The sequence below is a fragment of the Glandiceps talaboti genome, chromosome 2 (genome assembly GCF_964340395.1).
Source record: "Glandiceps talaboti chromosome 2, keGlaTala1.1, whole genome shotgun sequence".
NCBI lineage: Eukaryota > Metazoa > Hemichordata > Enteropneusta > Spengelidae > Glandiceps > Glandiceps talaboti.
Window position 1 is genome coordinate 7159975 of NC_135550.1, and position 16705 is coordinate 7176679.

At 35.7% G+C, this 16705-nt stretch overlaps 1 protein-coding gene across 1 annotated transcript in view; it reads right to left on the reverse strand.

Annotated features, from left to right (window-relative positions):
* The window catches only part of LOC144449359 (serine/threonine-protein phosphatase 4 regulatory subunit 4-like), a 58066-nt gene that overhangs the window by 28691 nt on the left and 12670 nt on the right, over nt 1-16705 (reverse strand). Inside the window, exons 3-7 of the mRNA XM_078139889.1 lie at nt 6373-6475; nt 5021-5172; nt 2917-2948; nt 1755-1828; nt 604-710 (exon numbers count right to left, since the gene is read on the reverse strand). Coding sequence (XP_077996015.1) covers nt 604-710; nt 1755-1828; nt 2917-2948; nt 5021-5172; nt 6373-6475 — 468 coding nt within the window. The remainder of the gene's footprint in view (nt 1-603; nt 711-1754; nt 1829-2916; nt 2949-5020; nt 5173-6372; nt 6476-16705) is intronic.

The window sequence follows — 16705 nt, forward strand, 5'->3', positions numbered from 1 at the left end:
GACAGTCAGATTTACTGATAAAATCTCTTGTTAGCCTCTCAATCCCAAATAGTTCAAATAGTTTTTTATTACATCAATATTTTGGTATACGAGTCAGAAATCGACCTCGGTTTTAGTTACGTCCCAGAGCATTTACATTGTTAAAATAACAATATTGATGACTTAATGTTTTCGTTCCACATTTCAGTATGTCGCCATAGTTACATAGTAAATTGATGACATCATGGGAATTTCAACTCATTTCTCCATTAGCTTATCTCTGCCGACAAAAATCAATCATGTCCATTGTGTACAATACATCGCTTCATCTCTCATGTTTGTAATTTCTTTACAAGATTTGCCATCATCTAAATCATCTTCACTTTCAAATATAAAATTCTCTTACTGCAGATCTAATTTCCCAACCACAATTATTATTCCATACGGAGTACATTTTTGTAGCATAACGCATCTCGGATACAAAAGGTTTTATTTTCTGTCAATCCCACCACTGCTGTATTTTTTCAATGCAGCTCACAATAAATCCTTTCATTGCAGGCTATAAAGTTACTACATGTCTAGACAAAACTAAGGTCAAAGGTCAAACTGTGGTATAGTACTCACATAAAGGAATCAAACTTTGTGGCAATTTTGCCCAGTATTTTACAGCTGGCAAGCCTGGAGTGGACGGACTGCGACAATTGTCCTTTACTAGTAGCTATCGTGAGTAGCTGCAACAAAAAATTAAAGCAACACCATGTATAAAACAGTCTAAATGAAATGATACTGGGGAGATCACAAAAAGTCGATGTTTGTATGTTATAACAACAACAGGTATGACATATACATGTACAGCATATCTAAGTATCCAAGGTAAGACATAGTTGATACAGACTTCATTTGCCTGGCAGTGTCTGTTTGGTTAACAGTACTTTCTTTTACAAAACGTCAAACTGTAACTTATAACTATTTATCTCTGTCATCGCTTGTTGCATTTAGTAGCTTATAGTATCAACCACCACCATACACCATCGAGAGTTTCTGTTCTCTATACTTATATTGTTACCTTCAACAGTGCAGTTAAGTTTCCAGTGGCTAACACCTCAAACTGAACTGGACATCTTTGTCATAGTTATAAAGTTTTCAGTGTCTAACAACACTACTGGCCATATTTGCCAAAATGAAACTTCTGGTATATAACATCACTACTTGCAATGACTATGCTTGCCATAGTGAAGTTTTCAGTGCCGAATATCTCTTAACTTTCTTTGGCCACATTTGTCACAGTAAAGTTTCCAGTAGCTAATGGCATATGGTAAAGTCTTTGAGCCTAAAATCTCCAACTTGCGCTAGCAATATTTGCCATAGCCTAGGGGAGTTCCAGAGGCTACTATCACTAACTTGTACTTGCCATATTAGACTGTGAAACATGTTGTGTTGTTCAGCCCTATCAGGCATATATTGTGAGTGCTGGCTGATAGTGCGGCATGAATATCTTATCTTACAGACTATGGCCATATTTGCCATACTGAAGTTCCAGAGGCTGATATCACTTACATATACAGGCCATATTTGCTATACTGAAGTTTTCAGTGGTGACCACCTCCGACTTGAAGAGGCCATATTCACCAGAGTTAAGTTACCGGTAGCTAATAGCTCAAACTTGTACTAACCATATTTGCCACAGCAAAGTTTCTAGTGGCTAATGTACATGTAATACCCTCTCCTGGTAATTGTATGTTGAAATGACATAAATATTCAAATTCTATACTTACATCTTTTTTAAGGATTTCCTTGGGTAGGAGGGTTATGACATGCAGTAAAGTCTCCAGCCATGAGTGTGCAATTACTGTAAGTCAGAAAATAACATTACATTAATGTGATGACAAATATACATGCTGTAATATCTTCACATTACATGTACAAGTACTTAAAGTACACCAGACAGTTGATTGAACATTCATCTCAAATGAACACCCTATGTTTCTCATTTGTAAATCTTGCTAGGGAGCTAGGAAGGGGAGGGAGGGAGGGTAGGTGGGACAATGAGTTTTGATGGATAGATGGATAGATGGGTGGATGGATGGATGCATGGATGAATGGGTGGATTGGATGGATGGATGGATGGATGGATGGATGAATGGATGGACAGATGGATGGATAGATGGATGGATGGATGGATGAATGAATGAATGGATGGATGGACGGAGGGACAGACAGACCGGATGGACTCATGAAATGGACCGGTAGGTGGGACAGTGGGTTTGGGTGGACGATTGGTTGGATGGATGGATGGATGGATGAATGGATAGAAGGATGAATGGATGGATGGATGGATGGAACAATGGACAGATGGATGGATGAGTAGGTGGCATGATGGGTGTGGGTGGAGGCAAGGTTGGATGGATGGCTGGATGGATGGATGGATGGACGAACAGATGGACAGACGGATGGGTGGATGGATGAATTAATAGATATAGGTTTGCTCCCTATCTGAGTGGTTTACAAATATACAATTGTGTCTCTAAATAACTTTACTAGTAAACAGTAAATGTTGTAAAGTATTGTAAGTAAGCAATCATATGGTAATAACTGTATGACATAGGACCTGTCTCAATGCGTAACCAATTCATGCACTTGTAGTTGTGTGTTTTACAACAATATCACATATCATACAACATCCATAAATTCACAAGTCCAAAAACCACCAATCATAACAAGAAAACACTTTGATCATGCTATGGAATGTATCGGTCCTGATATAACATTCTCAAAGCACTCAGACATGCATGGAGACATGTAAATCATTCGCATGTACAAAGGTTGTAGTAATGGTTTAGTAATACATGCTGGAATGACATCAAAATCGGAACACCTGGGGGTTGTCATCCTGAAATGGTTTTATCACACACACACACAAATGACATGGTGTCCCACCTTCCAGTTCTTTCTCTTTTGCTTTAATAGGTCTAACTGTTCAAGAAAAGGGAGCTAGAATCATCATCAATTGATTTCACTTGAATTACACAATACACTCGCCAATTCATCTGACCAAATAATACGGAAACATTTGCAGAATATAGGGACCATTATAATGACAGATTTGAACAGTTTTTGACAGATGTCTCCTACTTCTATCTACATGCAATAATAACGCAGGAAATTCTACCATTACAATCACAAAATTTTGACGTGCATGTGTTTCACTGTAAACATTTCTACGTTAATACCAGGTGTTACTGAAAAGAGTACTTTGCGCTTCTCAATACAGGTATTGTTTGACGATGTTTTTCAGTTTTCAATATGAGTTTCCTTCATCAACATACAGGATATGGTGAAGAATAATCTTAAGAGACCGAAAAATATTTGCTCAAAAGAGAAAATGTCTTAAAATAGACCACAGGATGTTACCTTAATTACGTTTACAGATTATTTGAACTTTATCATGTATAACTGTACTGTACATGAACTTTAATATTTTCATAATATAAACCATCAAAATGGATCATTTCCTGTTCTATAACATCAACATTTTACACAACAGTTCACTGCTTCCGTTTACGTTAAACAGCTACTCTTCTCTTACAAAAAATTGATTTCTAAAGTATAAAGATTTTAATTATTTACTATTGATGCACAGTTGACTGGAATTATTCAATAAATTGACCAATTTGTAAAGTTACCTGTACAGTTAAAACAAAGTCTTTCTAAGGATTCTAGGGATGTATTCAAAGCTACCTGTATTTCAAATCAAATTTTGAACTTAATACTTTACGAAAACAGCCACGGCCAAATAAAAAAATTTGGTTGTTCCAATAGCACCCAATTTCAAAATAGGGTTGGTAGGTTTTTTTTTTTTTAAATCATTGAAGTGGCTGCACTTTCTGTATGATACATAGACAACATCATGGGGTATTCTGTATTCCACCACGTTGTTTTGATCACATGAGGCGATGACATCTTCAAATTTTTTTTTAATTACCTTGAAAAATGTTTAGGGTTGGCATTGAAAAACTAGGTTGGGTAGGGTTACCAGAACCAAACCCAAACTGTACAAATTCGGATGTAACAGAAATATCGGTATCATAAATTTTGCTATCCATGGGATATCCTATTTTGGAATTACATTGACATATTGGTCATTTCATTCACAATCCTTAGACATACACTGCTATCTACAGCTAAAACTGGGAGTGTTCGCCAGAAGACTGTATATAAGATATACATTTATTGATCAAAGTTGATCAATTGGAAAGATTAGGTTACTGTTTTACTCACTAGACAAGAGCACATTTATTACTGAACACAGCACGATTGCGATTGAAGAGAGAGTTTTGTTTATGTTCATTCAGCTTATTAAACTTTCTTCAATAACAACCATGCTGTGTTCAGTAGTAAAAGAGTTATCTATCAAGTAAAACAACAACCTGAACTTGCAAAATGTTTGACTTTGAATGTAATTCAACTAAGGGACGATCACACAATGTCACACAAGCTCAATAAGCAAACTTCATTCGTTTAGGGGTGGAGGGGCTCTTTCGTCAATGTGATTGCTGAACTTCATTTTCGCACTTCTAACCAAATTATGACAGAAAGCTTTCACTCCTTCAATGATAACAGCTTTTGTATTTACTACTGAGATGTTGATAAGTTGATAAAAATGACCTCTAATGTGAGATATGGTGCTGGCTTTCTGGTAGTATTTTAAAAGTGTTTACAATCATGTTTTTACATTACAGCAATTGTACTAATGTGACCGCTACAGTTTTCATCATAGTTTACATCATATATAAACGTTAGATGTTGCACATGTGAACATTCGTTTTAGGGGGAGGGGTTTTTGACCTAAATGAACGATGTTCGTTTGTTGAGCTGTGCGATCATCCCTAAGTGTACATGTATGTTATTCTAACAAACACTGCCTGTTTTACCTGTAATTGGGTTGGAATCTCAAGATCTCTCTACCCATCAGATTCAAACCAAGCCCCTTGACTAGCTCTGACACTGAAAACACAACAAATCAACAACCAGAAGAAACCACATACCTGGATCGCGATTGTCTATACTCTGCAGCATACTTAGCAGAAATGTCTGGGCAAAGATTTGGTGGCTTACAATTTGATTTTCTAGTATGTTGAGGAAAGCTTGTGTTGCTGCAATCTGAACATCTGTACTTGCTACATGTAGTACTTCCTATGGTACAAAAAACATGACATACAGACAGTGTTACAGATGCCATACGTCAGTCTACAAATATAAAACATGTAATATTTCATTCAAAGCATATCTATGATATATATCATTACATGGCAGCTGGAGAGCTATTACCTTTACAAAAGCTACCTTCCAGACACCATCACTAGTCATACACACACTTGATATATCAGAGAAGCATATTTAATTAGTATGCATTCTTTTGGTATTTATTTTCATTTCTTGTATATATGAATTGTCTCTCTTTGTTTGTTTGGTTTGGTTTGTTTCTTTGTTTGTTTTTTTTGTATGTTATAAACAAAACAAATTCTTGGTACACTGTATTGTGAAATGTTGTAAGCAATGGGACTTCTATAAAGATACTATTCATTTTCAATAAATGTTGCATTTCCACAGTAGAAAACTATTTATTTAATTGAAAAAAATGACACAAGTTGAACATTACTGAATTCATAAACATATATTTGTCACCAATTAGTACTCAAAGCAGAACACCACTCCAGGAAATAAAGTCATTTTCATAAACTCTGGGTTCTGGAGAGTCGTTTCATGATTTTACATAAGCTAATACTTGCAATTTCAGAAAAACATCTTGATGTTTCTTATATAGGTTACTTGCAGTGATTTATTTCTTGCTTACGGCATCAGTTCATTTGAATGTCAATTCCATAATCAAACTCATGATTTGTTTTTACATCAAGTCTTGCCAGCCTACTTTTTTGCACACTTCCTTGTTTACGATGTCATCTCTTTACCACCCACCAAGACCGGAATGAATGACATTAGTCATCATTTACATACCTGATGATGTCATTGCTTTGTTGACAATATCATTTAAATCTTGTCATGTGAGTTCAAGTTCTACATACTTCCTTTCCAACTATCCCCATTTGTGAATGTTAGCAAGAAGGAACTAGATGAGCTTGCTGTACTTTGGCACTATAGGCAGACTGATTATTGTAAACTTTGAAAATTTTCACTAAAAACTTATTTCCGATTATTTCGCTGGGAAACTAAAAACGCATGTAGTGACTAAAAATACTTTCTTGTACATGAACACAATACAAGTCTCGTAATTAGTGAAAATTAGTCTTTGAGAACTAGCTGAAGACTGAAGACTGACAAATCGCAAAATACACTCACAACAATGTTCACTTAATAAAAAAAAACGTGACTTACCTTGACTTTGGGAACAACTCTTTTCATGCAATCTGCACTATGATCTCTAAGTAGCTGTGGAAGACTCTTGATCACACTTATTCTCTGTACTTCTTGGCCAGAGCTGTGTAACGACAACCAAGAAAAACAATCACATATACTGCTATCAATACCTGCCATTTTGTCTACACTCTCTCCTAACTCCTGTTAGCTTCAATTAGCAAATAACAAGAATTCATGGGGCCATCAGCAGCAATAAATACTGCTAGTTTCAATTAAGCAAATGACAAGAAATCATGGGCCATCCTTTACGATAACTCCTGCTAGTTTCAATTAGGCAAATGACAAGACTGTATGAACTATGGTCCACCAACTCCAAAAAGTCTTACTAGTTTCAATTAACAAAATAACAAGAATTCATTGGCCGTCACCATAATTGGTACAATGCAGCTATGTACCCTACGACAAGCAATATATAAATGCCCCTTTTGCTGCAGCTCTATGTTCATATTAGTTGATCTGTTTAATTTTCATGAATGTTTGCACATTCTTCACACCGACTTATATTTCATAGAACAGTGCCAGGAACACAGAGTACACTGTAGGGCTGTGTTGACCCTACACAAGTATGATGTGATCATAATTATTAACAAATCTTTTTATCACTAAAGCCGGTGCCTCTACTTAATTTAAAGTGCATGGCTCGGTCACGGGCAACAGAGTCCTGGCACCTGAACCATAACAACTGTTGCTGTGTACACATATGCCAAGGACATGTATTGGTATTATTATATTGTATTTCATTACTGTTGTGGCGAAAGACTTAAGTGATGGCTCTATTCTTTTCATAACCCCCGTAATTAGGTACTCGATATTACTGCTAGTACTATGTCATTATCCATCACTTTCAAATTTGAAAATTATCGTCAACATAATTTTACTGTCAAATTATCCTTATTGTAACAACTGTCTGTTGGGAAATCAATATGAAAATTGCATAGGACACTTGGGGGTGACTTGACTTATGAAGAAATAATGTTCAGTCAATTTAGTGAAATCTAATCATTACTCAGTCGGTTTGCCATTTACCTACAACTTATTTCATCATTAGAGTAACCATTCATGGCTAAACGCAAGTCATGTCAGTCCTTATGTTCATAATGATAACTTCTACTGAAGTTTTATAGTTCAGTGTTCTCCCTCTCACTTTAGAGAAAGCATGTCCTTGCCATCTTGGTAAATAACAGTGTTTTTGCTAAGGGTGATAAGCAGGTAAAATCTACCATGTCATTTTTACCTGGGTTCCCAAACAAAATTACCATAGACTCAAAATGGGGAAACACTGCCATTTTTACCCCTTTCTCCCTTTCTGTTACCAGGGTTCCCCAACCTTAGCAAAAACATTGTGTAAGTTGTTATATTTAACAACACACTTTCAAAAAACTTTTCAATTGAGAATGATGAGTTGGTCCATGTACAAGCTACCAGAGTTCTACATAGTCCATACACGCCGTGAAGGGTTCACCTCCAAAGCTACCATGTACCGGTACACCTACATGTCGTGTACCTATCAAAAATAGCTTTCCACCTGGGTTAGAGCAACTAAATTCTACTTCTAATACTAATAGATCCCCCTTCTTTGTTACCTGGGTTCTAAAACCTTGGTAAGCACACTGACCTCAATCATATATTAAACGTCTACTTCTGATGGTTTTTCATTTTCACATGGGTGTCATTTATTGAAAATGAGCAGATCAAAAAAAGATACACCGAAACCTGGCAGCACAGACACTTTAGTACTACTTGTAATAAATATACATGTTTTGAAACTAAATATTGCAGTTGTTGAATTTGATAATAACTAAATTATTTGATGATTGACTATGACACTGACATTGACATAATGTGTTAAATGGCTTAATTAAAACTTCACTCTCATGATATAAGAACAACAGTTAAGAATTTTTTTTTGAAAGTTTCTCAGAATTTGTTAGATTAATGTTCAGGAACATGACACACCCTGCTAACAATGCCGCACTGAGTACTACAAGCTAAAATGCCTGACATTGGTTCTTTTAAACATGCCTACAAAAGGGGGCTATCGGGTCAATTCACGATTTCACATTGGGTAGTGAGGGGTATAAAAGGTTTGGGCCAACTAACGGCCTTGTGGATAAAGAATGGTAATCATTACCGTCACACATATGAAGTGTTGTATTCTTCACTGAATGATTCCCCAGTCTATATATCACATCACATCCTAATTTAATAGGCAATTACACTGACTGTTATGTACTGTACATACAAACTGGATTTCTAAGTCATATCACGATTAAATTTCTACGTTGTATGATCAAATGTATGTCATATCAAATTTCTACGTCATCTGATTAAATTTCTAAGTCATTGATTAGATTTCTAAGTCATCAAATTTCAAAGTCGTATGGTTAAATTGCTGGGATTGATTAGATTTCTAACTCATATCGGATTTCTAAGTCAGATTAAATTTCTGTAATTGATTAGATTTCGAAGTCATCAAATTACTAAGTCATATGATTAAAATGTCTAAGTCATATGATTGACACTTGTCACTTGTCATATTTGATATTGATGATGAAAAGCATTCAAATATACCTATTCAAAGTTATGTATTACAATGTGCTTAATATGGCAATAACTGGAATGTATTCTTCTTATAACACATGGAATCCCAATTATACAAGTTTGACGAGAAAATACACGATTAATATATATATACATGTGCTCAAAATATCAATTCAAAACAGTCAGATTCAAAATATTTTCCAATTTTTACGAAAATGAAGTTTGTGCAAATAGAATCATATTATTTTCATAGATTTTTCTTCATTCAGCTGGAAAATTCTCATGATATATGGGTTTGTCAGTAGTCGTCTTCATATCGTAGTAACAAGAACCCTTATGTCATTTATATTTTTCTTGGCTATAAGAAGAAAACAAAATCTAAGTATATTTTAATGTTATAATTTAATACAATTTTGAACCGGATGAACTGAATTGTGTCAGTTTGAATCAGTTCCGAAACTGAATTGGTTCAGTTGAAATTGGCTCTGAAACTCAGTTTGAATCGTTTCAGAAACTGAATTCGTTCAGTTTTGAGTCGGTTCAGAACTGATTCAGATGAAAACAAGGCTCATTGTTATTGTATTAGTAAGATCAATATCAATTTGAATATTAAGGATAGTGTAGGTACAGACACTTTGGTATTGTTGCATTTCAACCAGAGACTTGGTCTGTTCGGCACTATATCAAGTTGGATAGCCAAGTCTCTAGGCTACATGTATGTTGTGTTCGAGTTGCTGAATGGTTGCTGCTCAAGACCATGATAGCATTTTATTTAGCACAAAGTGAATTTTTTTTTCAAATGGCTTCTTCTCATAGTCAGACATATGCATGTAAAGCTGTAAAAAGACATATCTTTTTCTGTACATAAAAAAAATGCATACAAGCTACTACATTGTGTTGCGCACGACAAGATGCAATTCATTTGAAAGCAGAGATAGGTGAATCAACTGATTTGAAGCACATTTTGGAGTGAGCGAAGAGAAGGTTTATTTTTAGCATCTGACAGCATTGCTATGATCCGTCTCCCAATGTTACTATATTTGAGAAATCTTTGAATAGCATTCACTGATTTAGGTCGCTTTTTCTTTCAAACCACAATCCTGAGATGTCTAAAAATAGGACACACCCAGCTACTCTGAAAAGAGACTCTTTATATTTCCATAATATGATTTACACTGATGCTGCGCACACAAATTAAATTGCTGCCTTCCTCTGTATGCTCCATTGTTGGCAATTTACAATGCCGACAGTAATGAATGACCAAAGTCTCCAGAGAGGGTCAGCAAAGGTCAGCCGTGGAAGCGCCTCTCTCCACCAAATCAACTGGGACTGATCTATTAATGCAATTACATTCGGACTTCAATGTTTATTGTAGTAAACGTGTCTGTTGACAAGACGTACTGGGTGATTTCCTTCGTTAGACTTTATCAACTAGAAGGTTACTTTACTACTTGCCATCATTTCAACAAGGTACATGATGTATTAACTATAACCACTGCCAAGCACAGATGCGTGACAGAATCATCACTTCTACTTTGATACACCCCCTCTTTATACGTTCACTGTACTTATTGATCTGGCCTTATATTGTCTGGTTTCCCAATATGTTACAGCAGTCTCAAAGAGGATGGATATCTTGTGATTTCACATTGTTTAATAAAAACTTGAAAGTTAAATGTGATAAAATACATCGGTTTCAGTATGGACTTGACACTGATCTGAACTTAGGCAAAAGTGACATATAAGTGGCAACTTCTATAAATGTCAACAGCTTCTAGTAGTTCTACAGTTATAGTTATTGTTATCATTAGTTCTGTTTAATAACATTGTCATTGAAATGGAAGTTGCCTAGTGGAATCTCTGTGTATTATAGTTTTTGAAATTATGAAGTAAATATTGATTTTAAATTGCAAATTTTGCTGCCATTCGGTCAAATTTGCATATCATTATGTCACAAAGCAAAGTGATGTACATACATCCATTATGTCACCTTTGTGCCAGGTTTGCAGAAATCAGATATTGCATATGTGAGAAATGATGTGGTACAGATGCACAGATGAAAGATATCTCAGCAAATGCACTGTTGGCATGGTAACCACATCTCCATTGTATGTAATAGTATTATGCTGTTCTTTAAATATAACATGCTACAAATGGCTTCAGGAAGATGAATGCACAGGTCAATATATTTATATATAAACAAGAACTTTTCACCGGAAAGGAAAATATTATCTAGATTTGTCAGAAAAATTTACTTAATCTTGATATCGACATATTTAAATTCAATAGAACACCTTAAAAATAATATGCTCAAACCCAGGGCACCCTTTTATAAAATTCTCGATATGAGTGACAAAGAAAGAACTGAATATTTTTCTGGACTCTCTTGGGTGCTACCAATAGCAACTGAGGGGAAGTTAGCATGAACAACACAGTCAGGCTTATTACAGTACAGAGACAGGTTTATCACATGAGATGACAGTCACTACTTGAGGGGGGCCTTGGTAACTAACAACTGACAATCACACTATCCAGTCTACGCCAGTACTGATAATTTAATACTGTTTGGTAATTCACAATCTTGGATTTTCTAAACTAGTTAATTAAATGACTGCTGTTGTAGTGTTTAATCCCTTCAGATGTGCAGATCATAGGATGATTGCTGTGATTGGTATTAAAAAATCCATTCTAACTGATATACAGTGACCTTACAGTTATCAAGCATTATTTTGCCTATCAATTCATCATACCACTTCACTGCCAACGTCAATGCTAATTTTAGACTAGCATTTACTAAAACCCTGGTAACATTTGTAAATGTTGTTTACTTTATTCATTGACAATGAGCTCTTAAGGGCCAGGGGCTGTTTTATTAATGTCATGACAATTTTAAAATTGACATTTGTAAGTATTTTTTTCATATTATTATATATCACAGATCAACAAGTCGTTTATAGTTCTGACATTTGTTTATGTAATCGTTACTCATTTTAATACTAGACTAGTGATTCAAAATGGCTGTAGGGTATATCATCAAGCTGGAACAATTGCCGCATCCTGCGGGATTGTACAAAAAAACAAAAAAACATGAACACACATGTAGCTGGCTCTGCATGCCTAACTACTCACTCAGTTGGAAATGTAATACTTAGTTGACAGAACTAATTACTCATTACCTTGATTATTAGTGATATATGATTTCACAAGCCAAACATAATTGAACACCAAGTGACCATTTATACACAGGCCTGCAGGCAGGACTCATGTAACAGCTATGTGTTCAACAAGTTATGAGATAAATTCAAGTTATCTCTCCACTGCTGTGCAATCATAAACACTTTACACCATCTCTAAACGGATCTACAATAACACCAGGATCACTTTACCATGGTAAAACTACCCAGTTTGTTATCTCCGACATGATTTAGACTTGTTTACAGTGACATCTCTCTGCACTGATAGATAGACAGTTGGGTGACAACTGAGAATGAAACTGCACGAAGCATCAATTTATAAAGAACAGTGTCAATGTAAATCCTACATAAAGATCAAAGGTAACAATTGCTAGATGTATCTATGTTAGTTCTCCTTTTCCCCAACTACTATATCTTGGCCACAACATCTTTCATTTATCATTCTCATGAAATTTTCAAGACAAGTGCGTGATCCCTTTTTTCTTTCTTTTTTCGGCAACAGCTGGAGAAGCTGGTAATTCTGAGTACTTTGAAATGCGTGATCCAATATTTTTGCTACAGCTGGAGAGCCTGGTATCACGGAGCATTTTCAAGCATGAAATGCAGTATATTTTTCGGTAAGACTACAGAACTGGTATCACTGGAAAAGACATCTGGTAAAATCATGTAGCCTAAGCTTCTCCCAATTACTAGGTATACATTAGTCTGTAAGGTACGTCGTGACGGGGTGCCCTCACACATCGGCCAACCCCTCCCAGGTGAGAGGAGGCCGGTGACGGTGGAACGTCACAACGTATCTAGGTATACATGTGTCTTGGCCACATCATCTGTAATTTGTCGTTATCATTCTCAAGAAATTTTCAAGTGTGTGATATCCTATAATCTTTGAGGGTAGTCTGTAGAAGGGCAAAGTAGACACATAAACGGCTGAATATAGGGGTTTTCTATTGATATTACATAAATGTACACAATATGCACTCTAAGCCAATTTGACATGTCACTGATGCTCATCGATTCATTGCAAAGAACCAAAATGTGGTGTTTCCAAACTTCACCTATGTCTTACTATGTAGTGATATGCAGGACAACCTAGTTTACAACATTTTGAGAACAAACAAAGACTTTAGTCTTTCAATACAGGAAACACCGATGTAGATAAACAAATTCTTCATGTCATATCATCAGCATATTTTCAAATACCAGAGTTTAACAGCGATCACAAGGGTTCATGCTCTTCACGGCATTTCACAGAAAGATGTCAAAAGTTAGGTAATACCATAATCTACTTCTCAGATGACTGCATAATAATACAAATAATGACACCTTTACTTTAGGGACATCACATGGTGTCATACAAGCTCAATAAACAAACTTCATCATTTGGGGGTGGGGGTCCGGCAGCATATGCAATTCCTGAACTTCTTTTTCGCACTTCTACCCAAATTTAGAAAAACGTTCACACCGTCAATGATAACAGTTACTAATATATTATCAAGAATTATTATTTGTATTAATTAAAATTTACTGCTAATGTGATGTACTATGCTGGGTTTCTGCTAACATTGGAGTATTTACTATACTTATACATTGCATCGATCATAGTGATATGATTGCTACAATTTTCATCATGGTGACATCATATATGAAGTTTAACGTGTTGATGTTGCACTTGTGTGAAAGTTCATTCAGAAGGAGGGGGAGGGGAGGGGAGGTTTGGCTTAAACAAACAAAGTGTGTATATTGAGCTTGTGTGACACTGTGTCCCTTACTTGTTATTGTGTTACTTTTTTCCATAGACAGTTTCCCCTCCACTGTCCATATTTTTCCCCCAATCAGGTTTTAGGATTAAAACAAGAACCTTTGTTATACCATTTCAACATGTCGTGTTTACTGAAATTTTAGTGACAGTTTGAAGACTGTTTTAGGAGCCCCAATTGATTAATGACATCAGACTACATTCCTCTGTAGTTTTGAGTACCTGTGATGAATTTGAAATGAGAAGTCTAAAATCCCCAATGGTCAACTCTTCTTACAAGGTGAAAGCTGTTACTCAAACAAAAGCAGTAGTTCTCAATCATTGTTATTTGCTTGGCTTTATTATGACAACAGATGTGGTCAAGCTACAGGCAATTGTATTTACAGACAGGAAGCCAATTAATATGATGCCACAATTTCACCACAAAGTTTTCACACAAAGACAATAATACTCAAACAAAAACCACATCTTGTTTATCAACTTAAAAAAGAAGAAGCAAGAAATGAAAAGTGTCTGTGAAAAATCCAGCTTGTCTAAATATATATTTGTAATTAAAAAGATTGTTGACAATACACTGGATTACTGCTTCCTTTCACTTTAGTCCACAGATACAGATTGGAGATGAAATCTCAACTGTCAACAGCACTAATAAGGCTAATTAAAAATGGAACAGATCCAAGTACTCTAGTATCCTACTTTGTTTATCCCCTGCTGACTCATAACATTTTAGTTTGACAAAAACATCATGAAAAGCAGAGTGAAAATCAAATATCTAACTTGAGAAAGAGAGGTCGCAACCCCTACAAATTTAGTCTGGATATCAACGTGTGAGTGGAGATATGTGGATGGTAACGATACCTGTATAGGAACTAGACTACCACGAATTAAAACACCGACCCATCTTACTTTTGAGAAATAATTGAGAAAGAAATCAACAATATTTGTTTCATCTGGCCCATATTTTTTCAAGACAAACAGTTCTAAACAGGAAATCATGCTGAGGTGAGGTCATGTAGACTAATAAAACACATCACTGATCACAGTTTTATTGCCATTTTCTTCAAACATTTTGTGTTATTGGAGATTTTTCTGTGTTTGATGAGTTGTTTTCAATAATAAAGAATTCACACAACATACATGTGTTGTGTACAACTCTTAATTCAAAAAAGATTCAAGAAGACAATATTCACAAATAATCTTCTTATATCGCATGCTGGAGACTATTTCCAAAACCATTTATAATATGGCAAAATACCCTGTTTACGCCACAATGTTCGACTGCCTAATTAATTTCCATGGATACATTTTATTCATGGCTATAATATGGACTTTTTAAATGGATGTTCAAAATATGAAATCTCGGAGTGAATACAAATTAATGTCATTACTAATTCTGTTTTGCTTGCATGTAACTAAATTAATTGAATTATGATAGCATAGAAACTGTGATTAGATCGAAGGCAGATTAAAACGGGGATAACGTCAGTATGCACCACGTATACAGAATACAGTGTACATATTACTAGGCTTTGCGCAAACCATTCAAGAATGTTGATCAGTCACGACAAAAGGTAGTTTTTCAACGGCAGCAAACACAGGGTGGATGTCAGAATGCCAACACATACTCCTATTGATGCTAGTTGAGTTCAGTTACTATATTCAGGGGGTCAACAAGCGGTCACACATGTCGAAGTGTACATACAAGAGAATGATTTACAGTGCCTACACTCTACACATCTAACAGCTTTATGGCCAGCGCTGTGACATGTATCTCCTTGTACCAACTCTAGTGAAAATACATCTAGTGCCATTTTCTACATTCATTGTATGGTTCAGTGGTTTATAACATCTTCGTTGTTGTTTTCATACTTACAGTGTCCCTCCAATCTCTGCAAATATGTGCCTAAGATGTATTAAATAGCACTTGCTGATTTTTTTTTTTACCAAATACATACAGAAGAATTGAAAGCCACAGATGGCCCACACACTAGTATAACACCTGAATGAATTCTATACATGTATGTATGTTGTAGAAATGCACTACAAGTTAGTGTCTGATGAAATCATCTTATGAAACCACCATTCTGTGAGATAACCAGAAGACGGTATTTTTATTATGATCTACTCTGCATTCCTCATCAGGTGTATATTGCCACGGTTCCCCATCAAAATTATGGTAACATTAAACAAGGTATCCTTTATGCAACCTTTACCTGATTTCAAATCCTCTGTTACTGGGGATTCCAAACCTAAACAAAAACACTGACCACAGTACTACTACTTACGGATGTACAACACCTGACAAAACCATAACTACATCAGATCACCTGATCTCACCTTCACTATACTGGGTTTATAGAGCAGATGGTTGGCCAACCTAGGCTTCACTGACTTTATATCATACATGATTGGCCAGGCCAACCTTTGCTGTGTTCGGTTTACAGAATAACAATTGGCCAACCTTTGCTATACTGGGTTTATATAACTGATAATTGGCCAACCTTGGCCACACCAGATTTACAGGATAGATGGCTGGAAAACTTTTGTTATACTGGGTTTACAGAATTGATGGTTGGCCAACCATAGCAATAGTGGTTTACAGAATGATGGTTGGCCAACCTTTGATACACTGGCTTGTCAGAATGATGGTTGGAAAGCTGCTCTGTACTGGGTTTATAGAACACATCACGACATGGTTGCCAACCTTTGCTATACTAAGTCATAGAATATACGGTTGGCCAACATTTACTAACCTTGGTTTCTAAATTCTAGTACAGATGGTTGGCCAAACTTTACTATA